Source organism: Ammospiza caudacuta, chromosome 5, assembly GCF_027887145.1.
Source record: "Ammospiza caudacuta isolate bAmmCau1 chromosome 5, bAmmCau1.pri, whole genome shotgun sequence".
NCBI classification, from domain to species: domain Eukaryota; kingdom Metazoa; phylum Chordata; class Aves; order Passeriformes; family Passerellidae; genus Ammospiza; species Ammospiza caudacuta.
In genome coordinates this window covers 64,258,013-64,277,398 of record NC_080597.1, presented here as the reverse complement: position 1 = coordinate 64,277,398, position 19,386 = coordinate 64,258,013, and the positions used below count along the sequence as shown (strand labels likewise).

The following is a 19,386-nucleotide window of genomic DNA, read 5'->3' as shown; positions in this document are numbered from 1 at the left end:
TCAATGTTTTCACAGCAGATTACAGGACAGACTTGAACCTGCTCAGCTGAGGCAGAAAGGGCAGGGAGGCTCCCCCACTAGAGGGAGATTAGTTGTCATGCTCTGAGTGACCTTTCTGTGACTTACAGACATATCTCTACCTAAAGCCATCTCACACAGATTATCCTCTTAAATTGCTGGGCTATGTCATCCTTCTGACACATCCAACAACGAGCTGCAATTCCTCATGCTTAAAATAGGGTGACACCTTTTGGAATAGGGAAAACTTCCTTGAAAGCGAAGAGCACACCAGCCTTGTTCTTTACCAGGAAGCTGAGGAAAGCATGTCCCAAAGGCTGAAGAACAGCTCATTTCTTCTCCTGTTTGCAGGGAAGGGAATTAAGCTTGAGGTTGAAGTTCTCCCCTTTACCTTACAAGAGATAAAGTTGAGTCCATGCAGTTTGTTTGACATGTGTACTACTTATAGAAATATTTTGATGATGAGTACTCAGACATTATAAAACAAGTTTCCTAGCAGAGATGATTTGGAAGCTTTAAATAGCTACATTAATAACCAAAATTAATGACAAAGAAGTAAAAATGTCCGGCCCTCAGAACCTTCCCTGCATCCATTATCTACCCACTTGAATTTCTTAAGCACTGTAATTATATGAAGATGCTGAAGCCATTTTCAGCAATTTATAATTACCTGGCTATATGCAGTATGATTACTTGACATGAGCATTGGATCAACTACCAAGAATCAGATCCTCAAATCTAACAAGTTATCAATGAAGCATAAATATATATACTAAAAATTAGAGTATGCTCATGCAAGTTTATCTAGTGATCCTGTGAAATATCTTGGATTGATTTCTGTATGAACTGCTGGGAAAAAAAAGGAGCTATACAACCCAAATTTACTGATTTTTTTTTCCAATGGTAAAATTTGCTGTTGAACAGAGAAGAGTTGAGTAAGAGGGAAGTAAAAACCTTGCTAGGGGCACAATGGCTCCTTATCTGTCCTTAAAAGACCTCTGCTCCAGCCAGAAGCAGAAGAGAAAACTGCCATTCTGATGCCAGGAAACCTCACCATAACTTGAAAATTCTAGAAGTTCTGTTCAAAAAGCAATTAGGAGTACTCATGCAAAGATTAGCAAGAAAATTATATGGAACAAAATATGTTACTTGAGAAGAATCCTGCTGACTTCACTCCTGTATCTTCTGGATTGCTCTGGATTGTATTACACCAGACATCAGGGTACCTTTCAACAAAATATGGTGCCACAGTACTTTTTGGAAATACTCTATTGCTAAGTGTTTTTCAGGCCTTTGGATTAATTAAAACCAACTGTCTTTCTGTGAAGGGGGTTTTAAAATCATTCCCAAGATCAGCTGTGCTGCTAGTAAAACAGGAAACCCCCCCAAGAACATAACATTCATGGTTAGCAACTGGGATTTAGTAGGCATGACTTTACAAAGCATCTCTAATCTCATTATTTCCTTATCACCTGGTAATTTAGAAGGCATGTGGTTCTCCACATAAGGCCACATTCATCAGGTCTAAGAGGATGATCTCTCACTCAGATATCTGTTTACAAATCTGATGGAGATGTGCACCTACAGGACCCTGATGGGACCCTCATGCAGAGATGCAATTACCATCACACCAATGCAGCCTCACAGCCCCTGCCTCAAGCAGCTCAGCTCAGTTACAATTTTAATTGTTATAGTAGGATTATATATAGGAGGACATAAATAATGCAGCTCTTCCTGTGAATCCCTTGCCTTCTGCACAGGCCAAGGCCTGGAATTTCCCTGCAGCTGACCTGGGAGCCACCACCACCCGCTCAGGGCTGACAGGAGTGAGGAGATGGCAGTGCTGGAGCTCCTGGGCTTTAACTCCATGCAAAGGAGGCAGAGGAGCCCTGGCACTTGGGCTGTGCATGCTCTCTGTAAATCCTGGAACAGAACCTTTAAATTCAAGCATTATTGTGGGCTGTAAGAGCCCCTTTGTACAGCACAGCAAGAGCTGCAGGGAGCAGCAACAAATGGCGACAGCATCACAGGAGGTGCCTTATCTGCCCTGACTGACACATCCCTGCTGGTACCATACCTGCTGCAACTTGAAGTCATGCAGGAGTTAAAGTGTAACTTCTGGTTACAGAAATCCTGTCCAAAGGACTCTCTCTGCTACAGAGCTGAGGTTATTTTTGACAGTACTGCAGCAAACTGAAGGATGCAACACTGATGGTTAATTTGCCTTTAGACAAGCATTCTAGTGATTTTAAAGCTGAAATAAAGAAACTTCATTTGAGAAAGGATTATGTCAAATATAGAGGATAATCTCTTATATCAAATTCAAAGCCAAGTGCTTTACTTTTCAACACAGACAAAATGAAGCATGGATGTACTCACACACACACAAAAAAAAAAAAAGGAAAAAACCCAGAAACCAAACCAAATCCCCAAAACCACACACACATACCCACACCCCAAACAAGAAAAAAAGAGCTGTTTGCTTTCTCTTCCCTAGAGCTGAGCTGGCTGCAAATGTAAGCCCAGCTGTCTGTGAGGAGCTGAGCATCTCTCCTTAAAGGAATGCAGCACCAGCACAGCCCTGCTCTGGCCTGGCTTTGGCAACAAAGAGCACAGGATGACATCTCTGGTGCCCAGCATCAGAACTTGAAGACACAGTCAGATGGCTCTGATTTTCACTGCCAGAACTAAACTTTATTTCCATGTGTATTACATACTGGTAATTGATGCCAAGTACATTAAAATTACTTTAACAGAGGATTTAAGTGAGGAATTCTTCACTAAACAAGAAGGAATGTAAAAACCTATAAGAAAAGAACTGTTTTAAGCTTTGTTTTGATTTTGGCAAACCAAACAGTTTAAGTACTCTTCTTTTCTCTCCTCAGATCTTTCAAAGTACCAAAAAAGTATCTTTTTTTTTTTTATAATCATGCAGCTGAAGAAAAAAAATAGTTTTACAAAATCCATTTCTTACGCTAAATATGGTTACAAATCAGAGTATTAAACACAAAATTCCCAATTCCTATTTTTAAATACAAATACTGTATTATATTATGAAATGGGGATAATTAAAATATATCAATGACTACAAATCTAGTAATTTAAAGCAAACAAACATGCTGTTTGCTTTCATGTGGAAGAATTAGGATATTGTATGGTTCAAGCACTGCAGTAATTTCTGTCAACTCCTTGATGCCCAGAATGTCAAACTGCCAAACACAAAGAGACAAGTGTTCAGGTCTGAATAGCACCAGGTGTTTTTCTTTCCCCCCCTCCCCTTTTAAAGTTATTAACATTTAATAAAATGAGTGACATTACAACTTTCTCAAAGTGACATGCACAAGTAGAGAATTTGCTTTGAGTTTCCAACTAATAAGCTGAAAAGTTTTAGACAATACTGAACAATTACAATGTATTTCATGGAACACATGAAGACAGTGCTTCCACAGTATATCCTCAGTTCTCAAGTACAAAAATATCAGTTACGGGTAGTCAATAGTTATCAAAATTTTTATTGGTACAGAATGAAAGCAGCATTTACTTTATTGTTTTTTAAACCATACATCATAAAATTCCCTAGTACACATGTGGAGGAGTGAAATAGGCTCTGTACTATTTACCTGCTACTGATCCTAAGGCCAGATTCAAAATCTTTCTGGGCCAAAACCAAACAATATAATTAATAGCTAAGGGAAGGCAGTTCCTCAGTGTGAAAGGTCAGCATTTAGTTTTACTAAAACACTATTCTTGAAACAATACATCACTTAAATGTATAATTACATACACTACAAGTGAAAAACAGGTTTTATTAACAAGAACTATTGAGACTGGGCATAAACATCTTAACCACAAACCCTGGAAATATTATGAATGCCTTGATGTGGCTCTTTTTGGTGAGAGAGTAAGAACAATGAAGTATGGCTTTTCAATCTTCCTTTAAAAGCATGTTTTATAAAATTTTGTAGGCTTAAATTATCTTAGGCCTTCCTTAACATTTTCCAGTAACACCATCTACTAATTAGAAGCATTAATTACATCAGTATATTAAGCAATTGGCTGATAGCTGATCACCAGCAGAACAGGAACTGTTTGCTTTTGCTGTTGTATTTTTGTCTTTAAGGGAGGTACTTTTCTAGTGAGAGCCATCCTACAGTACTATCAAATATTTCAGAGGTTACTACATAGCTTCTCAAATAAAATCCTCAACAGTTTCATTTTCCAGCAGATACTTATATCAAGCATATGCAGAGAGCAAATACAATCAAGTGCAGACAGTTCAAATGTATCTCTCAAACAAATTGTTTTACAGTTACCCTCTGCAAAATAAAAGCCCCTCCTCACCCCAAACAGATGGGTGAGAAGGGGAAACAGGTCTGCCATTCATGTAGGAGTTTGGCTAGCATAGTTTTATTAAAGTTGTTAACAAAAATAGTTAAACATTTTTACAATTTAACATCCAGTCTGACAAAAGGCAAATCAATGAAAAAAATACAAAAAAGTAAAAAAGTGCACTACCCAGTCCAGTATTTTGCTTTAAATTCATGTCACTTACAGTATATGAAAAATAAACCCAGAAGTGTAATTACTTTAAAATACACCGCTTCCGTATCTCAGTATTTTACACATATATTCTATAGTGGAAGAGGAGATCTCTTAAAAACTTTACTCTTAAAATATTGAGGTGCATATACCAAGTGGGATAGACTTGGCAAGTTAAGTTGCAGTAGAGAATCCTTTCAAATTTGGCATTTCACTTACACACCTTACTGTGCCAGCAAGGTCAGTAATACCTAAACCTTCTAGAAAGAACAGTAATTTTGTTTAATGCAGATTTACTAATACAGACAACTACAAGAAATGGTGAGGTCAGCAACTCTATGGGATCTTAAGGAGATACGAGTCCTGATTTAGTTGTCAAATGGAACAATGTCACAACAAACTTTTAAGGCCATGTTTTATTTGCTGATTAATGGACAAAAGGCAATGGATTCCCCCCCCACTGAATATTTTCTTGAAAGTCTGTGCTCATAAAAATTATGAAAAGTTGGAAAGACTTAATTATTGAAACTTTAAATATATTTTACACAATCTTGTTTGTACAAAAATACAAGTTAAATATAAACATAAAGCAATCATGATAATTTTATGTAAATCCATTTTGTGATATTCTGTTATATATAAAAAAGTTTCGCAGCTCTGTCTCATTTGTGAAAAGATCAATACCAGATTGAATCACTACTGGCAAAGGGCCCTAAAAAGCACACTTCAGCATTAAATATGTTTTACAAGGTAAGTACCATTTCCTGATTTCATCTTCTAAAGACTGGCAAAAGATAGGGCAGTATGTCCATAAACCAACAAATAATTTGGCTACAATGTCATAAAACACAAACACACAAATCTGTACAATAAACCAGTAGCTATGCAGTACGAACTAGTTACACACACATACACAGACATGGAATGGAACTCAGTGAGATGCTGATTGTAATTCACTGTTCTTCAGCCTGGCATTCTGTCTGACTTCATCAAATGAATATGACTTCGTTACCTTTCCATTCTTAAATACTGTGTGAAGCAGGTCCTGCAAGAAACACCGCTGTTTTAGCAAGAGTGATTTGGCAAACAGGTTACACAAACTCCAAAGCAAGCACACAAACCCAGCCTGATAAGGCTGGAACTTTAGACTGTCAAGGTACTAAATCTTTACAGCTTTTCCTGACACCTTTCACTAATGTTTACACAGAAGAAAGGGCTTGGGTCATCCTGTGCACAGACAGCAGCTTTGTGCTCCCTGGTCTCTTGAGTGTGGTATCTGTACCTGGCCAAAGCAAAATACACACTAAATACACATTGCTAGAGCAGTTTGTAAGAAAGGTGACACACAACCAAATACAAGCCAATTATAGAGGTTTAAATGCAGTATTTTTTAACTCTAGGAAAAAATTAAATCTTTCTTCACTGTGCCTTTTATTCATATATTTTGTAAAACAGCATATCAGGACAGGCTGGCACACAGCACACACTGGAAGGGCAACAAGCACAGCTGGCAACAAAAGTCAGCACAGCAGCAACACTGAGCAGTCCCTGCACTGGGTGACCTACTGCAAGGACCTGTGGCTTTAGAGAAATGGGCACACAGAAGGGGACATTTCCCTGTCATTTCCAGGGAGCCCCAGAGCTGGCACCACACCAACGACCCTCTCTAATTTCCTGGGACCAAAACATTTTAATTAATCATTTCACCTGACAAAAATGAAGGGACAACATATTGCCTAATTTCAGAGCCCAAGTCTTGCAGTTTGTGTTGAAGAGATTTCTCACCATTAGGTCCTTCCCTCTCTACATATATATCAATGTTCATAATTAACATATGTAAAGGAATATGTGCATAGAAAAAAGTTACAAATTTATATAAGATCTTTGTGCCCAGAGCATATCTTCAGTGTGTGTAAGTCAGGTTTTCTTCATCTTGAGATTTTTCAGAGATCCAAGTTTTAGGCTTACAGTTATGTAAAGTAGTGTGCCTGGTAAGTACCCTCTGCCTAGTAGTACAAAAACAGCTTCTGTATACCAGAAAACTTTCAACTTCTAAAAGCAGAAGTGCAATTTGACAGCTTATTTTCAGTCCTCTTAACTTGGGAAGAGACTCAACATGTAATTTAGTGATTCACTATTGGACACTGAAACACAAGACATATCAAACTGAAAGCCTGAGACTGGCATAAAGTTTGTACTTATTTCATGGAAACAGCATTCCATTTTACAATTGTAAAGAATTCACAGGGAAACCGAATTCCTGAATCTTTAAAAACTGTGGAATTACTCTGCGTACAGAGCATTAATTCCTGAAGGAACTATTTTAAAAACATCTCAGTGGGGAAGTAGAAACACATTTTAATTACAGCTGTAACTAAAGTTACACTCTTGCTAAAGCAGTTACAGCTGTTCCATCTTCACCAAGGGTCACTACTCAAATTGTGCAATATTGGCCAAACAAAACTACCTGGCCAGTATATATTAGGCAACATTGAGATTTTAGTTTTGAGGATAAGTGGTAATGTTCTCATGTTTCTGAAGACAAAAAAAAAACAAACAAAGATTTGTAATTGTAAAGCCTGCATTCTACTGTCATTCTAACATTCTGCTGTTACCAAATTTGGTACTGAGGTCATTTTAAGGTAATAAAATGGGAATTGAACAAAATGACAGATCAGAAATAAATTCCGAAATTAAGCTATAACCTGCTTTTTCTCAGTGTATTTTTGCATGAAGATGTTGAAAATTCCTACCTGTCCATACTCTTCAAGATCCCCCTTGCCTTCCTCCAGTGTCACATACTCCCCAGCTGGTGTCCTATGCAACGACAGCCGTCCTTTCTTTGACCTTTTGTTGGGATCGGCTACAGGATCTTTGAAGACATTTATCTAAAATGAAGAGGATTTTTTTAGGAGGAAAGGGCTTTGTGGGACCTAATGCAGATGCTGGTAATGTAACAGGAAATGTCAAACAGGTTTTCAAATGGGGAGGCCTCTCCAGAAAGCAGAGGGGTAGAAGCTGTGCACAGACATACCCCAAGGCCGTTGGTCACCACGTAACTACATTTGAAGGAACAGTTTAAGAGGTCTCTGGTTAGTTTCTGCAACAAAGCTCCACCAGATCCAAAGGCAATATTCTCAATACTCCATTTATTCTTCTTCATTCCCTCCACAATCTAATAAAAAAAAAAAAAGAAAATTATGATGGAGTACACTTTTAGGCCATGCCATTTTCCCATAAAAATATACTACTTAAGCAAGATGCTTTTACAGACAATTAAGCCAACTAACATTCAGTTTCCAGAAGATGTATGCAATAATTTGGTCAATGCTTGGGACACTGTTTGCATTTTTATTTACAGCTCCAGTGTGGAACTGGAAAGCTTTTGTTGTAGCACAATTACCAGGCCAGCACATATTCTTCCCAAACTAAGGTGGCACAGTGATGCAATGCCCAGAAAAACAGAGCTCTAAAGAAAATAAAAAACTCCATGGGAGTATTTCAGAGCCTTCCAATTTCTCAGAATTATGGAAAGACCTGGAAGCAGAGCCTGTATCCTGAAACAATGCAGCCATCATGCTCTACTCCAGAAAGTTACTCCCTCTCTGACCAATGACTTGAACAGAGCAATTCTCTTGAAAATCTCATTGAACTTGCTGATCTTACTCTAGACAAAGATGGGAAATGAAAACACAAACTGCCCACAGAGTTTGCTTTGCCACCTTCTCCAGCAGGTACAGATCAATGTGATCTGCACTCTGTCAAGAGTGGAGGTAAAAGTTACTGTACATTCCCCTCCACCCTGATTCTACCCTGACAAATGTGACATCCTCTAGCCTGGAGTAATGGGTGCTCATTTAGTCATGCTCATAAAGGGCCAACATTTGTTTCCCTGACCTGTTACTCTTATGACAGCCTGAAATGATGGCTATAGCCCCAGAACAGGAGTTCAAACTCTCTTCTTCTAACATTTTACTATCAAAACCAGGTGAGAAGACCAGAGTGGGTGAGACAGCAAAGGACCATCCATCTAGAAACACAGGAAGGTGAGAAGCAGAATGGAAGAACATATTCTATGGGGGAAAATGCAGAGTTTCAAAATTCAGAATAGTCAGAAATCTGGTAATATTTTGGACAATCTTAGAGTCTGCATCAAGAAGAAATTCCAGAGTAACACTGAACAGGACTGCTTCAGGAGCTACTGATGTCAAGCTGCTTTTTTAAAAGACAGCAAAGGCTCATCAGAGGGGAGAAAAAATGGAAAACACAATTCCAATTTCAGACTGTAACAAACTGGTATTGTAAACAAAAGAGCACACCAGTATTTTGTTTATGCACTTAGTCACATGCAGACTCTTCACAGACACTCTCAGACTGAATGCCAACAGGACACGTGGACAGCAGAGCCATCACCTTCCCAGGACATGCTGGGAACACCTTCCCACTACCCTCCTGTCACAGATTTCCCCAGGAGAAATCTTATCAGTGAGTTTCCACCATTCCAATGGTACCAACTCACTCAGCCTCACTCGGCAAGTCAAGCAAAATTCATCTCAAGCTCTACCTCCATGACTTCTAAGAGAAGTTCTCTTCTTAAGAGAACCCTTTGAAAGCTTTGCATCCTGAACAAATGCCCTCTTAAATACATGACAGTCCTGTGGATTTTAGTAGTAGACATCATACACTCTCAGTGACCAAGAGCAAAAGGAATCTTTATTTTCAGGTAATTAGACTCTCCTGGAAGAAGTTAAAAGAGGCACTCAGGGAAGATAAACAATTGCAATTAATTAAATTCTCCTTTAAGTACCTCAAAGTAACTAAAGCTGACAAAGGACAGGTAAGAAATGGTATTTTATATACCTTCTACTTGAGAACAATGCCCAGTGGAGCCATAAGAAATTATATTTAACTGGGTCTGGATATGGACTCTACTTATCTGTGCTGTCTTTTAAAGAGTAAATACAGGTGAACTCCCCATGGTTCTGTCCAGACCCTGAGCAAGCCAGAAGCCACGTGAGCTGCTGGCCAAGCCTGAGCCAGTGTGCCCTGCCCACCTCACTGTGCAGTTGTAAAGGCAGGAATGACACTGAGCTCACCTGAACACACCTGCAAGATAACAACTACCTGTACAAACAACATCCTACACCAAGGCACGTGGTGCTGAGGCTCCATGCTAATTGATACCTGCAGGTCAACAGATGTTAGTGCAACAACAGCAGAGCTGGGCTGTGGCTGCTTAACCCTCGTGCCTGGGTGAGAAGAAATGTGAATCCCCTTGCAGCTCCTGTTCCTGCTCTCATTTACAGATGGTTTGTTCACCTCATGCTACAGGCACAACTCCTCACTTACTCTGGGTGAAGAACTGGCTTCTAGCTTTCTACTCCCTCAAGGGACTTCCTTACTCTGTCTGGATTTCCCTTCCCCTCCTCACCAGACAAAGATCAATCTAAGCTGAAAGCCAGCTCTGACTGTACCAGTGATCCACAGCCAAGGCCCAGATATTCTTATTACTTCCTTAGTTATGGAGAAGAAATGGCAAACAGCAGTGGTAGTAGGGAAGAAGAAAAGGGACAGATCTGAAACAACTGAAGGCTTCCCCAAAGGAAAACAACACAGAAGAATTTTTTGCTTCACACTTTCAAACCTATACAGGAAGAACAATTCAGGTGTCAAGGTTTTCACAAGCTTCCTCTGACCATTATGAGCATGACTAATACATGAACTGTGACTCCAGATTAGAGGATTAATTTTGTATAAATTTTAAAGACATCTGGAAATTGAATGTTCAAAGAAAATCCTTTGAAAGTGTGGAGTTAGCAGATTGGAATGATTTTAAAAAGTGAAAATGCAAAGAAAGCCAAAAAAGTTTCCTTACCTGTTCTACCAGCATCCCCTATTAAAACAAAGAATTTTAAAATCCAGTTTATACTCTGAGTTGTTTTCTACATTGTTGTTTCAGCTACTTTGGATAGCTAAATCAGACTATTGGTCATTACCCATTTTAGACTTCCCTACTGTACCCATTACTTTTCATCTGATCTGTAACAATAAATCATGCCTAGAATTGAAAGCTACAAGAGGGGGGAAAAAAGATGGCCACAGTGATACATTTGTATTTGCTCATGTAAACTCCTTTTGCAAAAGAATCAATTATACTTCAGTGTTGGTTTGGTTTTGGTGGGTTGTTTTATTTTGGGTTTTGGTTGTTGTTTTAGGGATTTTTTAAAATGTTATGCTATTATACAATCTTCTAAAAGTCAGCATGGTAAAACCTGGGGTTTGCTGACATAAAAGGATGAAGATATTCATAATATTTAAATAAAACCAAAATTAGGTTGCAATATCATGGTCATTTTGCTCCAACCTAATTTGCTACTGTCAAATAAAAAAATGTCACTTTCCTTCCTGCCCACTTCTCCCAGCTCAAAACAAGGTTGTCTTCTTCTGTATAGTGCTGGTGAGTATTGGCCCCTTTCTGGGGTACAATTTAATTCACTAAACCACAAAAGTGATCCCCTTTTGGCTGAGTTGGTTTGCTGCTACACTTGGGGTCTAAATTGCTTTAAAGACTAGTGGTTCAATGACATGAGGCACAGCAAGATTTGAGTCAGGAAGAAATGAGAAGATGCCACTGGGCAGCAGTGACCTGTGTGCTCTGTATGTCTTGGGGAACTGGATCTTCTGCTCTCTTATTGCATGTTACAGGTAGGTGTTTCATAATCAATTACAGCTTCATAAAGAAAATATATCAACAGGCAGATCACCTGAACAAAGGATTGCTTATTCTCCTCCCATTCTCTCCCATTAGCTGTTGCAATTGTTTTATTGCTGTATTTAGAACTTAGAGAGCAGAGCATTTTTCACTCTAGTGCAAACATTTAAAAATACTTGCTTTAATATTTAATTAGAATTGATGCCATAGGACATCCTTGAATTTTGTCCAGTATAACTTAGAAAAAGCAACCAGGGTTCCTTACAAGAAAGAATAGTCCAGTTTCTGTCCTCTCACAACTCATGAAAATCTCAGCCATAACATACTTGCCTAAGACAGCCATGAGCCCTGTTAGTTTGTTGTTCAGAACAAGCAGAAATGCTTTTCTTCTGTGTGGGTTTTGCTCTCTTTGACAGTGTCTTCCCCTGTTATCTAATGATTACACTCTGTTTCCAGCTATTAACCCCTCATGATTGTGTTATGTCAAGCATATTAGCATAGTTGTACATTCTCAAAAAGCCACATGGGACAAAAAAATAGAATAGAATTTACTTTAAAGGCCATTGGAGGGGGAAGAAAACCTGCAGAGCATGACTGCACTCCAGCTGGTCTATCAGATTACAATCTCAGTATTAACTGCTCTCTAGGGATCCCAGTGACAAATCTCAGTTCTGTCATTGAGGTTCACATTATGTGCCCACATTAGACATGCAGATGGCTTCAGACTAACTAAAACCCAAAACTGAACTCTTGCTCATAATTTTGAGAAGCAGCAAAAGTCAGCTTTGTTGAGAAAAACCTAAAGATGTGTCAGTCTAGAAAGCTAAGACAAATGTCAATAAATTCAAGTAAAATTAATCTTAATTCCACTTATTTCTGGTTTTGAACTCTAATACAGCTGAAGATGAAAGACTCAGGACAAACCAGACAAAGTCAAATCCTCTTCCTCTTCCATGCCCTTTGTCATCTGTAGTTACTGCAGTCTACACCTTTATAGCCATATTGTATTGCCTGGTATCTACCTCTACTCAATAGTGGTGAATTTATGACTTCTTTCAAGCATGCAGAATTTACTAAATAATTTATGTCTCAGTAAAATTGCAATTTTGACTCAGACTATAGCCTAACCTTTTACACATATTTCCAGGCTTCTCAACTAATCCTTAGTCCACTAGTTGCTCAATCAAGGAATTTGCTTTCCTTACCCTAGGTTTTAAAAAGTTTCCTTCAAAACTACACCTTCAATATGTGAGGATAAGCAGACTTCAGATACATAACTAATGAGCCAAAGCAGTTAATTACTGCTGCAGCACAGTGATCATGCAGTGTGCCTTAGACATCAATGAAATGACCAAACACTGCCACATTCTGATCTGAATGAGACCTGACAAGCATGATGAAAGCAAACAAAAGGAGAGACAGTGGAAAGAGAAGGCTTACAACAGGGGGATTAGAAAATGCCTTTTAGGGGGTTTTATGCATCTTAATAATTTCCTGTGGAGTATTAATGAATTTGTTTTATGCATTATGATATCACTGCCAGTGTCTGGAATGAAGGGCAGGGGTGGGGTCAGCAGTCTCTGCTGCAACCTCTGACTAGTTGTAACAGAGTCCAGATTAAATATCAACCTTATCAGTGTCACCCTGACACATGAATAGGATCTCCTACCTCTTGCAATGTGTTGATATCCACCCCATCCCCTTGAATAACTCTGAGATATGGCGGCAACAACTTATAGCCTTTTGAATTCTCTGTAATGGGAAACCTCTTCCCCAAGATCTCCAACACCTATTGAAAAGTGGAAAGAAGATAGTTCAAAATTAAAATAAAAATCTGCCATTCCAATAAAGAAAGAAATTTCCACACTTGAGTCATGCTTTTTCTAAAAAATTAATTTAAGTACATCAATATACCCACAAAAACATGCTCTAAATCTATCCACACACACACAAAAAGCATGCCAGCCATTGTGGTGCAAGCCCTTAAAGCAGTCACAGACAATATGGTCTTTAAGAAGTTGCACCCAAGAGCTAATCAGAACCATGCTTCCACCCTTTCTCCTTTTGCCCTCCCTTAAGACGGTGGATGAGAGTTTCAGTTTTTTATGATTTCGTAAGCCACAAATAGTTTAAATGAAACACTTCAGCTAGGAGATTTTCTTATCAGCTCTGATAAAGATAATTCAGAGTTCCTATTTGTGATATGCCACTTACCCCAAAGAGAAAAAAAAAGTGTTGAATCTCTATAGATCTAATTTGATAGAGTACCAATGTAACTAACAACTGCCCCAAACTTGTTACTTGGACAGTGCTGACAGTTACTCAAATTCAGAGGTATCAACAGCTTTTATTATGAAAATGAAACAATCATTATGCTTTCTAAAGAGCAATAAGGCAAGAAACATTTTTCAGTGTGGATTCTGCCACTGACTTAAATGCACATCTTATTAAAGAGAGAAGAGGGCTACACATGTATTTATAGCACAAAATAGTGAATTACATTAAGATGGCATGCCAAGATACCTAAACTTAGCAGTAAGAATTGTTATTGACCTGGCATTAACTAGCACTGAAGTGGTTTCCCATTGCATTTGTTAAGTGATAAAAGCTTCTCTTTATAAAAGCATTCCAACATCACTACATCAGCAGAACTGGTAGCTTGCAAAAAGCTTCAAGAACCACATGCAAGAATGGGATTGATGAAAAACAGGAAATTATTTGGACTGCAAAAGAGTGTCCATATATATACTGAGGTGAAGTAAACATTTACATATTTCATAGGTCCCAATCAGCCAGCAAATACATGCAATGAATACCAAGTTAGAGCCTTATACATTTGCTAGCCAGTCATTACAAAAACCCAAACAATTGCCCTCCCAGTCTTGTACAGAAACGGCTTCAAGAAAGGATTACCTTTAGAACAGTGTCAAGGGGATTCCCAGAATCTGGTCTAATAATAAGTGGTGCCTCTGGACTTCGGGCTTCAATTATATGCCTTAGGTCATCACCCCATATTTTTTCACAAGCATTGTAAATGTCATAGCTGTCACTAACCACAGATACAGGCACTGAAGAAAACTGTGTTACTATATGTTCAAAAGCATCTTTTTCATGATCTTTTCCCCAAGCTGTTATGGTACTGCAAAGGTAATTGAAAAACTCACATTAGAATTGCATTTACATGTCATTCTGTATTTCCTACCAGCAACAGTTCAGGGCAATGATAAGCAGTATGATTACATGACAGCAGAAACTATGTGCTTATCAGCTCTGTGTTGCATGGATTATAAATACACCATATACTAAATCAACAGACTTCATTCAGACAGTTAGGGAACCACAGAGGCAAGAACAGAACATCTGCTCTGACAACTTCATGCTACAAAACGAGAAATTGAGAATGAAGCACCTCACCATGTGTTAGAAAAATCTAAAGAAGGAAACAGAATTTATTGTCTTTTTTAACAGCGATATAAAACAAATATTCTCATTTATACAAACAGTCCTCCAGAGGAATCTGAGAACATTACCCTTGGTACAAGGCCACAGGAGAGCACATAAACCAGAGCTGCTGAGAGCAGTAGTAAATTACTGAATGCAGTTGATCTGCAGTAGCTGCTCAGACCAGCTGACATAATTGACTTCAGTAACTTATGTGCAAAGACCTAAAAATGCTCTCATGCACAACATAAGAGTCAGTGGGCATTGAATTTTTACCTTAAAATTCCAGCATTATCTGCTGTGTGGCCAAGTCTCAGATCATGACAGCAGGGAGACAGACAAACTTTATTTCACAGAGGCTGGTGCAGTCTCAGAAGAGCCCTATGACATGCCAGGGCAAGCACCATGCTCACAACACCACCCTGTATTGGAGGTTGTGGAACAGTAAAACAATTCTGTAAAAATTTGGGCCTCTTGTATGAGACCCTTTTTGTATTAACTTGGAGAGGGTGACTGCAGTCACATTTGGTGGTGCAAACTTTAGGCAGGGCAGTTTAAGCTCTCTGGTCTAATGCCACCACTTTAATATCCTGGGCAAAAGACACTTGATCTTGACTCCATGTGTTTCTTACTTTCCTTACAAAAAATGTTATAGTAGTTTTGCTCTTCAGAAATTTCAGACAAAAACTGTCACATCAATTGGTCAGGCAGGAGTTCTAGAGCAGCACTACAGCAATGGTACAAAAGTTTTATGAAGCAGTGCTGCTTTAAAGGTGCTCACTACCCTACAAGGGCTATTCATGTAAGCCTTTCTTGCAACCCTAAGTGAATAACAACTATTTAAAAGCAATAGTAAATATTTAACTGGGTTTCATGCTCACTGTGAAACACACAACCAACCTTGTTTTATATTCTCATTTCAGTGCGTAGACATGCAACTGAAATTCAAGGATTCGCATTCACTCCCAACCTTGTACAGGACATGGATTTGAAAAAAAGTAAGAGCTCTCTCTGAAATGTTTGAGATCAGTTTCCTTACACTTAAAAGCTCATTCACCATTCTTAGTGATACAGCAAGGATTTACCATTACAAGTTACACTGATGGGAAGCTTGAGAGCAACTGCCTCTTCTAGAGGGAGAACACGAACAGTGAGAGTCCAGAACTGCAACTCAGAGTTTGTCAATTTATGATTTTATATTTAAAACAAAATTTGACGTTCATAATTTGAATCCTCAGTATCTGTGGACTATAAACATTCAAGCTTATTCTAAAAAGACATTGATAAGAAAGAGTTAAAAACATTTAAAATATATTTATAGCTAAGAGCAACCATGCTACTTATGTTCCCCTAGAACATAGAGAGGCACCAGTACAGAACTGCAGCTTCAACAGCTGGATCAGTCATGGCTAATACTGTATGTATTTTTGGATTCAAAGAGGGGTAAGAAAATAATTACATTTTGTTAAGCTATTCTTAGAAAGGTTTAGACTAGTATCTTACCTGTGTTCAGCAGCTGGAACAGAATATCCTGGAACTGGATCTTTTGTACCATAGTACTTTTTAATTAATGCAATTCCTGCTACAGTGTCTGTTCCTTTGAAGTTCACCAAGTGAGCTGAAGCTCCTATTCCTGCAGTCTGAAGAGGATTCAACTGTGAGTTTCCATGCCAGATACAGAAGGCTCCAGTCATCACCCAGCACTAGTTTGTAACAGCAAGACTGACTCAATTCCCACTTCACCAATATTCCCTTCATTCACTTACACTGGGAAGACAGAAAACCTCTCCCAGTCCAGTGCTCACAGTTCAGACATTGTACCCAAACCCTCCACACTTAGCCCAAACACAGTGCTCTGTGCATTCACAATTTCAGGGCAGAACAGGCTCACAGAGGTTAACAGACATCTACAATTCGTCATAGCTAGGAACAATCAGACTTTTCCAATTGTCAGACAAGCAGTTTTACCTCTTGTGAAGAAACTCCTCTGTAGCCAAAGTCATGCAGTTTATATTCCAGTCCTTCCAAGCTGCCTGAAGTCTCCAGCAAATATTTGGCCAAAATCTTTTTCTGCTCTCTAGAGTTTGTAGCCACTGTGATTGGGTACCACGACTGCACAAGAATTGTCTAAAACAAAATCCATCATATTAGTTGCATATTTGTTTAGAGCTTGACAATGCCCAGCTGGCATTTATTCAGGCACAAAAAGGTCTATTTATTTTCATTCCCTGTTCAGAAAGTACTGATGCCTCCAAGAGTTTGCTTTAGGGCTTAAGTAATTAGCCTTTACAAGGTAGGCAAGGCATTGACCTTCTCAGGAGTTATCACTAGCAAACCACAGACACACAGCTCCCCCATCCTCCTTTTTTATGGATAAAAGTACTGCTGTGAACTTCCTGTACAATTATTATGATCCCTTGCCAGGTGGGGGAAAAAGGTCTGTGTAAGATGACTACAGAGAAGAATTAAAATAGAAAATGAAAGTTGCCAGAGATTTCCCATAAAGCAATACAGGATTAAGCCTTTAATTAAAGTGCATTATTATTTACTTAGAAAAAAGGTGTAAAATTTCCAAAACTTACCTCAATCCAATTTGTGAGCCAGTAGCACTCTGGATCTGTGTTTTCTACTGTGAAAAGAACATTTCCTCTGGGAATTACAGAGCCCTCAGGAACAGCCTTTATTTCTATGGGAAGATGGCCATCATATTTCTGTGTAAGGAACAGTAATGTTGTTAGACAACAGGAAAGGTGAGGACCTACAGCTCTTTTATTTAACTGCAATGGATAAAAGGCTATGAATGAATAAAAGCTTTCTTCTTAATTTCTTTAAACTCTAAAAATAAACCCACTAGTCCAAATAAATTAAAAAATCCTTATTTATCAAAAAAGGACAAAAATCATGTAACTTAAAACCAAGTCTCTTTATCAAAACAAACTATGGTTATCAGTTGTATTCCTTGAGCAAATTGTGCCAGAAAAGCCTAAGCATTCTTTAAAAATAACTAAGTTCTACCCAAAGAATGAGAAATACTTATTATTCATTTTCTTCAATGCTTTGACATGTAGCAAGCTAAAAAAATTTTAGCTACTATTCATATTTTTTAAAAATTCACTAGTTTTGCTTAGTATGAATGTCTGCTTTGTTCATTTATTACAGCAGGATCCATTTAATAACTATTTTAGAGAATATTTTCATCTTAATTACTTAAACTTCTTAAACATGAAGTCTTACACTGGAGTGTCACTCCTTTGTCAGTCTTTTATCCCCAAAGCACTAAACATTGTGTAAAATATGTCTTTTGAAAAAGAGTAACCTGCAAATAGCAACTCCAGAAGACTAATTGTAACTTTCTGAAAGAGCTCTGCAAGCTGTACTGGTAATACTGAAAATGTTTTGGATGGTAATATATTTTGACAGAAAGCTTCCCATGAGATATCCTGTTAAAGGCAACAAAAATTGCATCAATTCAGAGAAATTACAGATTCATAAGTAGCACCAAAACATATTCTCCAGTACTTAACAGACACCAGAAATCTCTTCTATCTTACAGTTAAAAAGTTTATTGAAAAATGTGATAACCTGAAGCAAACTGTGTTTATGTACCACACAGGGCCTAGTTGCCAAATTTGAAGATAATAGATTAATGAAAGATAACAAAGCCTTCAAAAAGGTTCAAAATAATTTATTCATGATTCAATAAAGGCAAAAGTATAGTTAAATGAAAAAAAGAATGAAAATATTTCAAAGCTGCTGTAGCTGTTGATTTTGCCCATGGAAAAAATGATATGATCATGCCATGGCTCTGTATGATCGCCCTTTGCCAAAATTTTGGATAGACTTGACTTGTACAACTCAGGACTTCCATCTCTATCACTCCTCACTGATTCCTGCCAACTTCCACCCTTTACACCTGCCCATTGTTCTCCAGGAAATCCTTTTCTTTCTTCCAGCCCTTCACCCTATCAGTATTTACCCATTCATTTACTCTCAAGTACAAACTGAGAGGTGAACATTTCAAATCCATCCTGGCACTTCCCTCCCACAGCCACTGCACCCTCCACTTTCCCCACCTCACCTGAGGCACTGAGCTAGGGAGCAACAGTGGCAGCTGTGTGAACAAACACTGGAATTCAGGGAGCAGGAATTCTGTGCACACACACAGACTCAAAGAGTACCTACACTTCCAGTTTGAGAGCCACCAGCACATGAGATCCAGACAAGAAAATCATGTTTGGGTTTTTATATATATAAATACACACCCACACTTTTAATAAGAAAACCTGACAAAGGAATAAACATACACAGAAGGTATGCAAGAATGTTTATTTTGACTAGAACAAAAGTTGAATGGACTTAGTCAAGCCACATTACAACTCAGTGAGGACAGACATTCAGAATTAAAATTCTGTTTATCCAAAGAGGGATCAAGCTTACTTTAACACAGATGAAAGCAGTTCACAATGTACAATGTAGCTTAAACACAAATATGGATTGAATTCAAATTTGTAGTTATTTGAACTGGATGCAAGTCCTCTACAAACCTCTCCATAACTCTCTCTTAGAAAACTGTGCGCTTATTTGCCTTGGTGCCATTTGCAACACTTAGTTGAAAGTCACTCTTCTCTTGCACACCTATGGTCCACCCCAGTGGCAGGATGACATCAGATATAGTA

General features: G+C 38.4%; 1 protein-coding gene across 2 annotated transcripts in view; it reads right to left on the bottom strand.

The window, feature by feature from the left end:
* Positions 1-2,704: 2,704 nt before the first annotated feature.
* Positions 2,705-19,386, bottom strand: part of NAMPT (nicotinamide phosphoribosyltransferase) — a 31,207-nt gene continuing 14,525 nt past the window's right edge. Inside the window, exons 4-12 of one of the 2 annotated variants that reach the window (XM_058804501.1) lie at positions 17,293-17,421; positions 16,679-16,837; positions 16,214-16,350; positions 14,183-14,408; positions 12,939-13,058; positions 10,433-10,450; positions 7,592-7,732; positions 7,311-7,445; positions 2,705-5,602 (exon numbers count right to left, since the gene is read on the bottom strand). In XM_058804501.1, coding sequence (XP_058660484.1) covers positions 5,489-5,602; positions 7,311-7,445; positions 7,592-7,732; positions 10,433-10,450; positions 12,939-13,058; positions 14,183-14,408; positions 16,214-16,350; positions 16,679-16,837; positions 17,293-17,421 — 1,179 coding nt within the window. In that variant the 3' untranslated portion in view covers positions 2,705-5,488. The remainder of the gene's footprint in view (positions 5,603-7,310; positions 7,446-7,591; positions 7,733-10,432; positions 10,451-12,938; positions 13,059-14,182; positions 14,409-16,213; positions 16,351-16,678; positions 16,838-17,292; positions 17,422-19,386) is intronic. The other variant, XM_058804502.1, reaches the window with a different exon arrangement.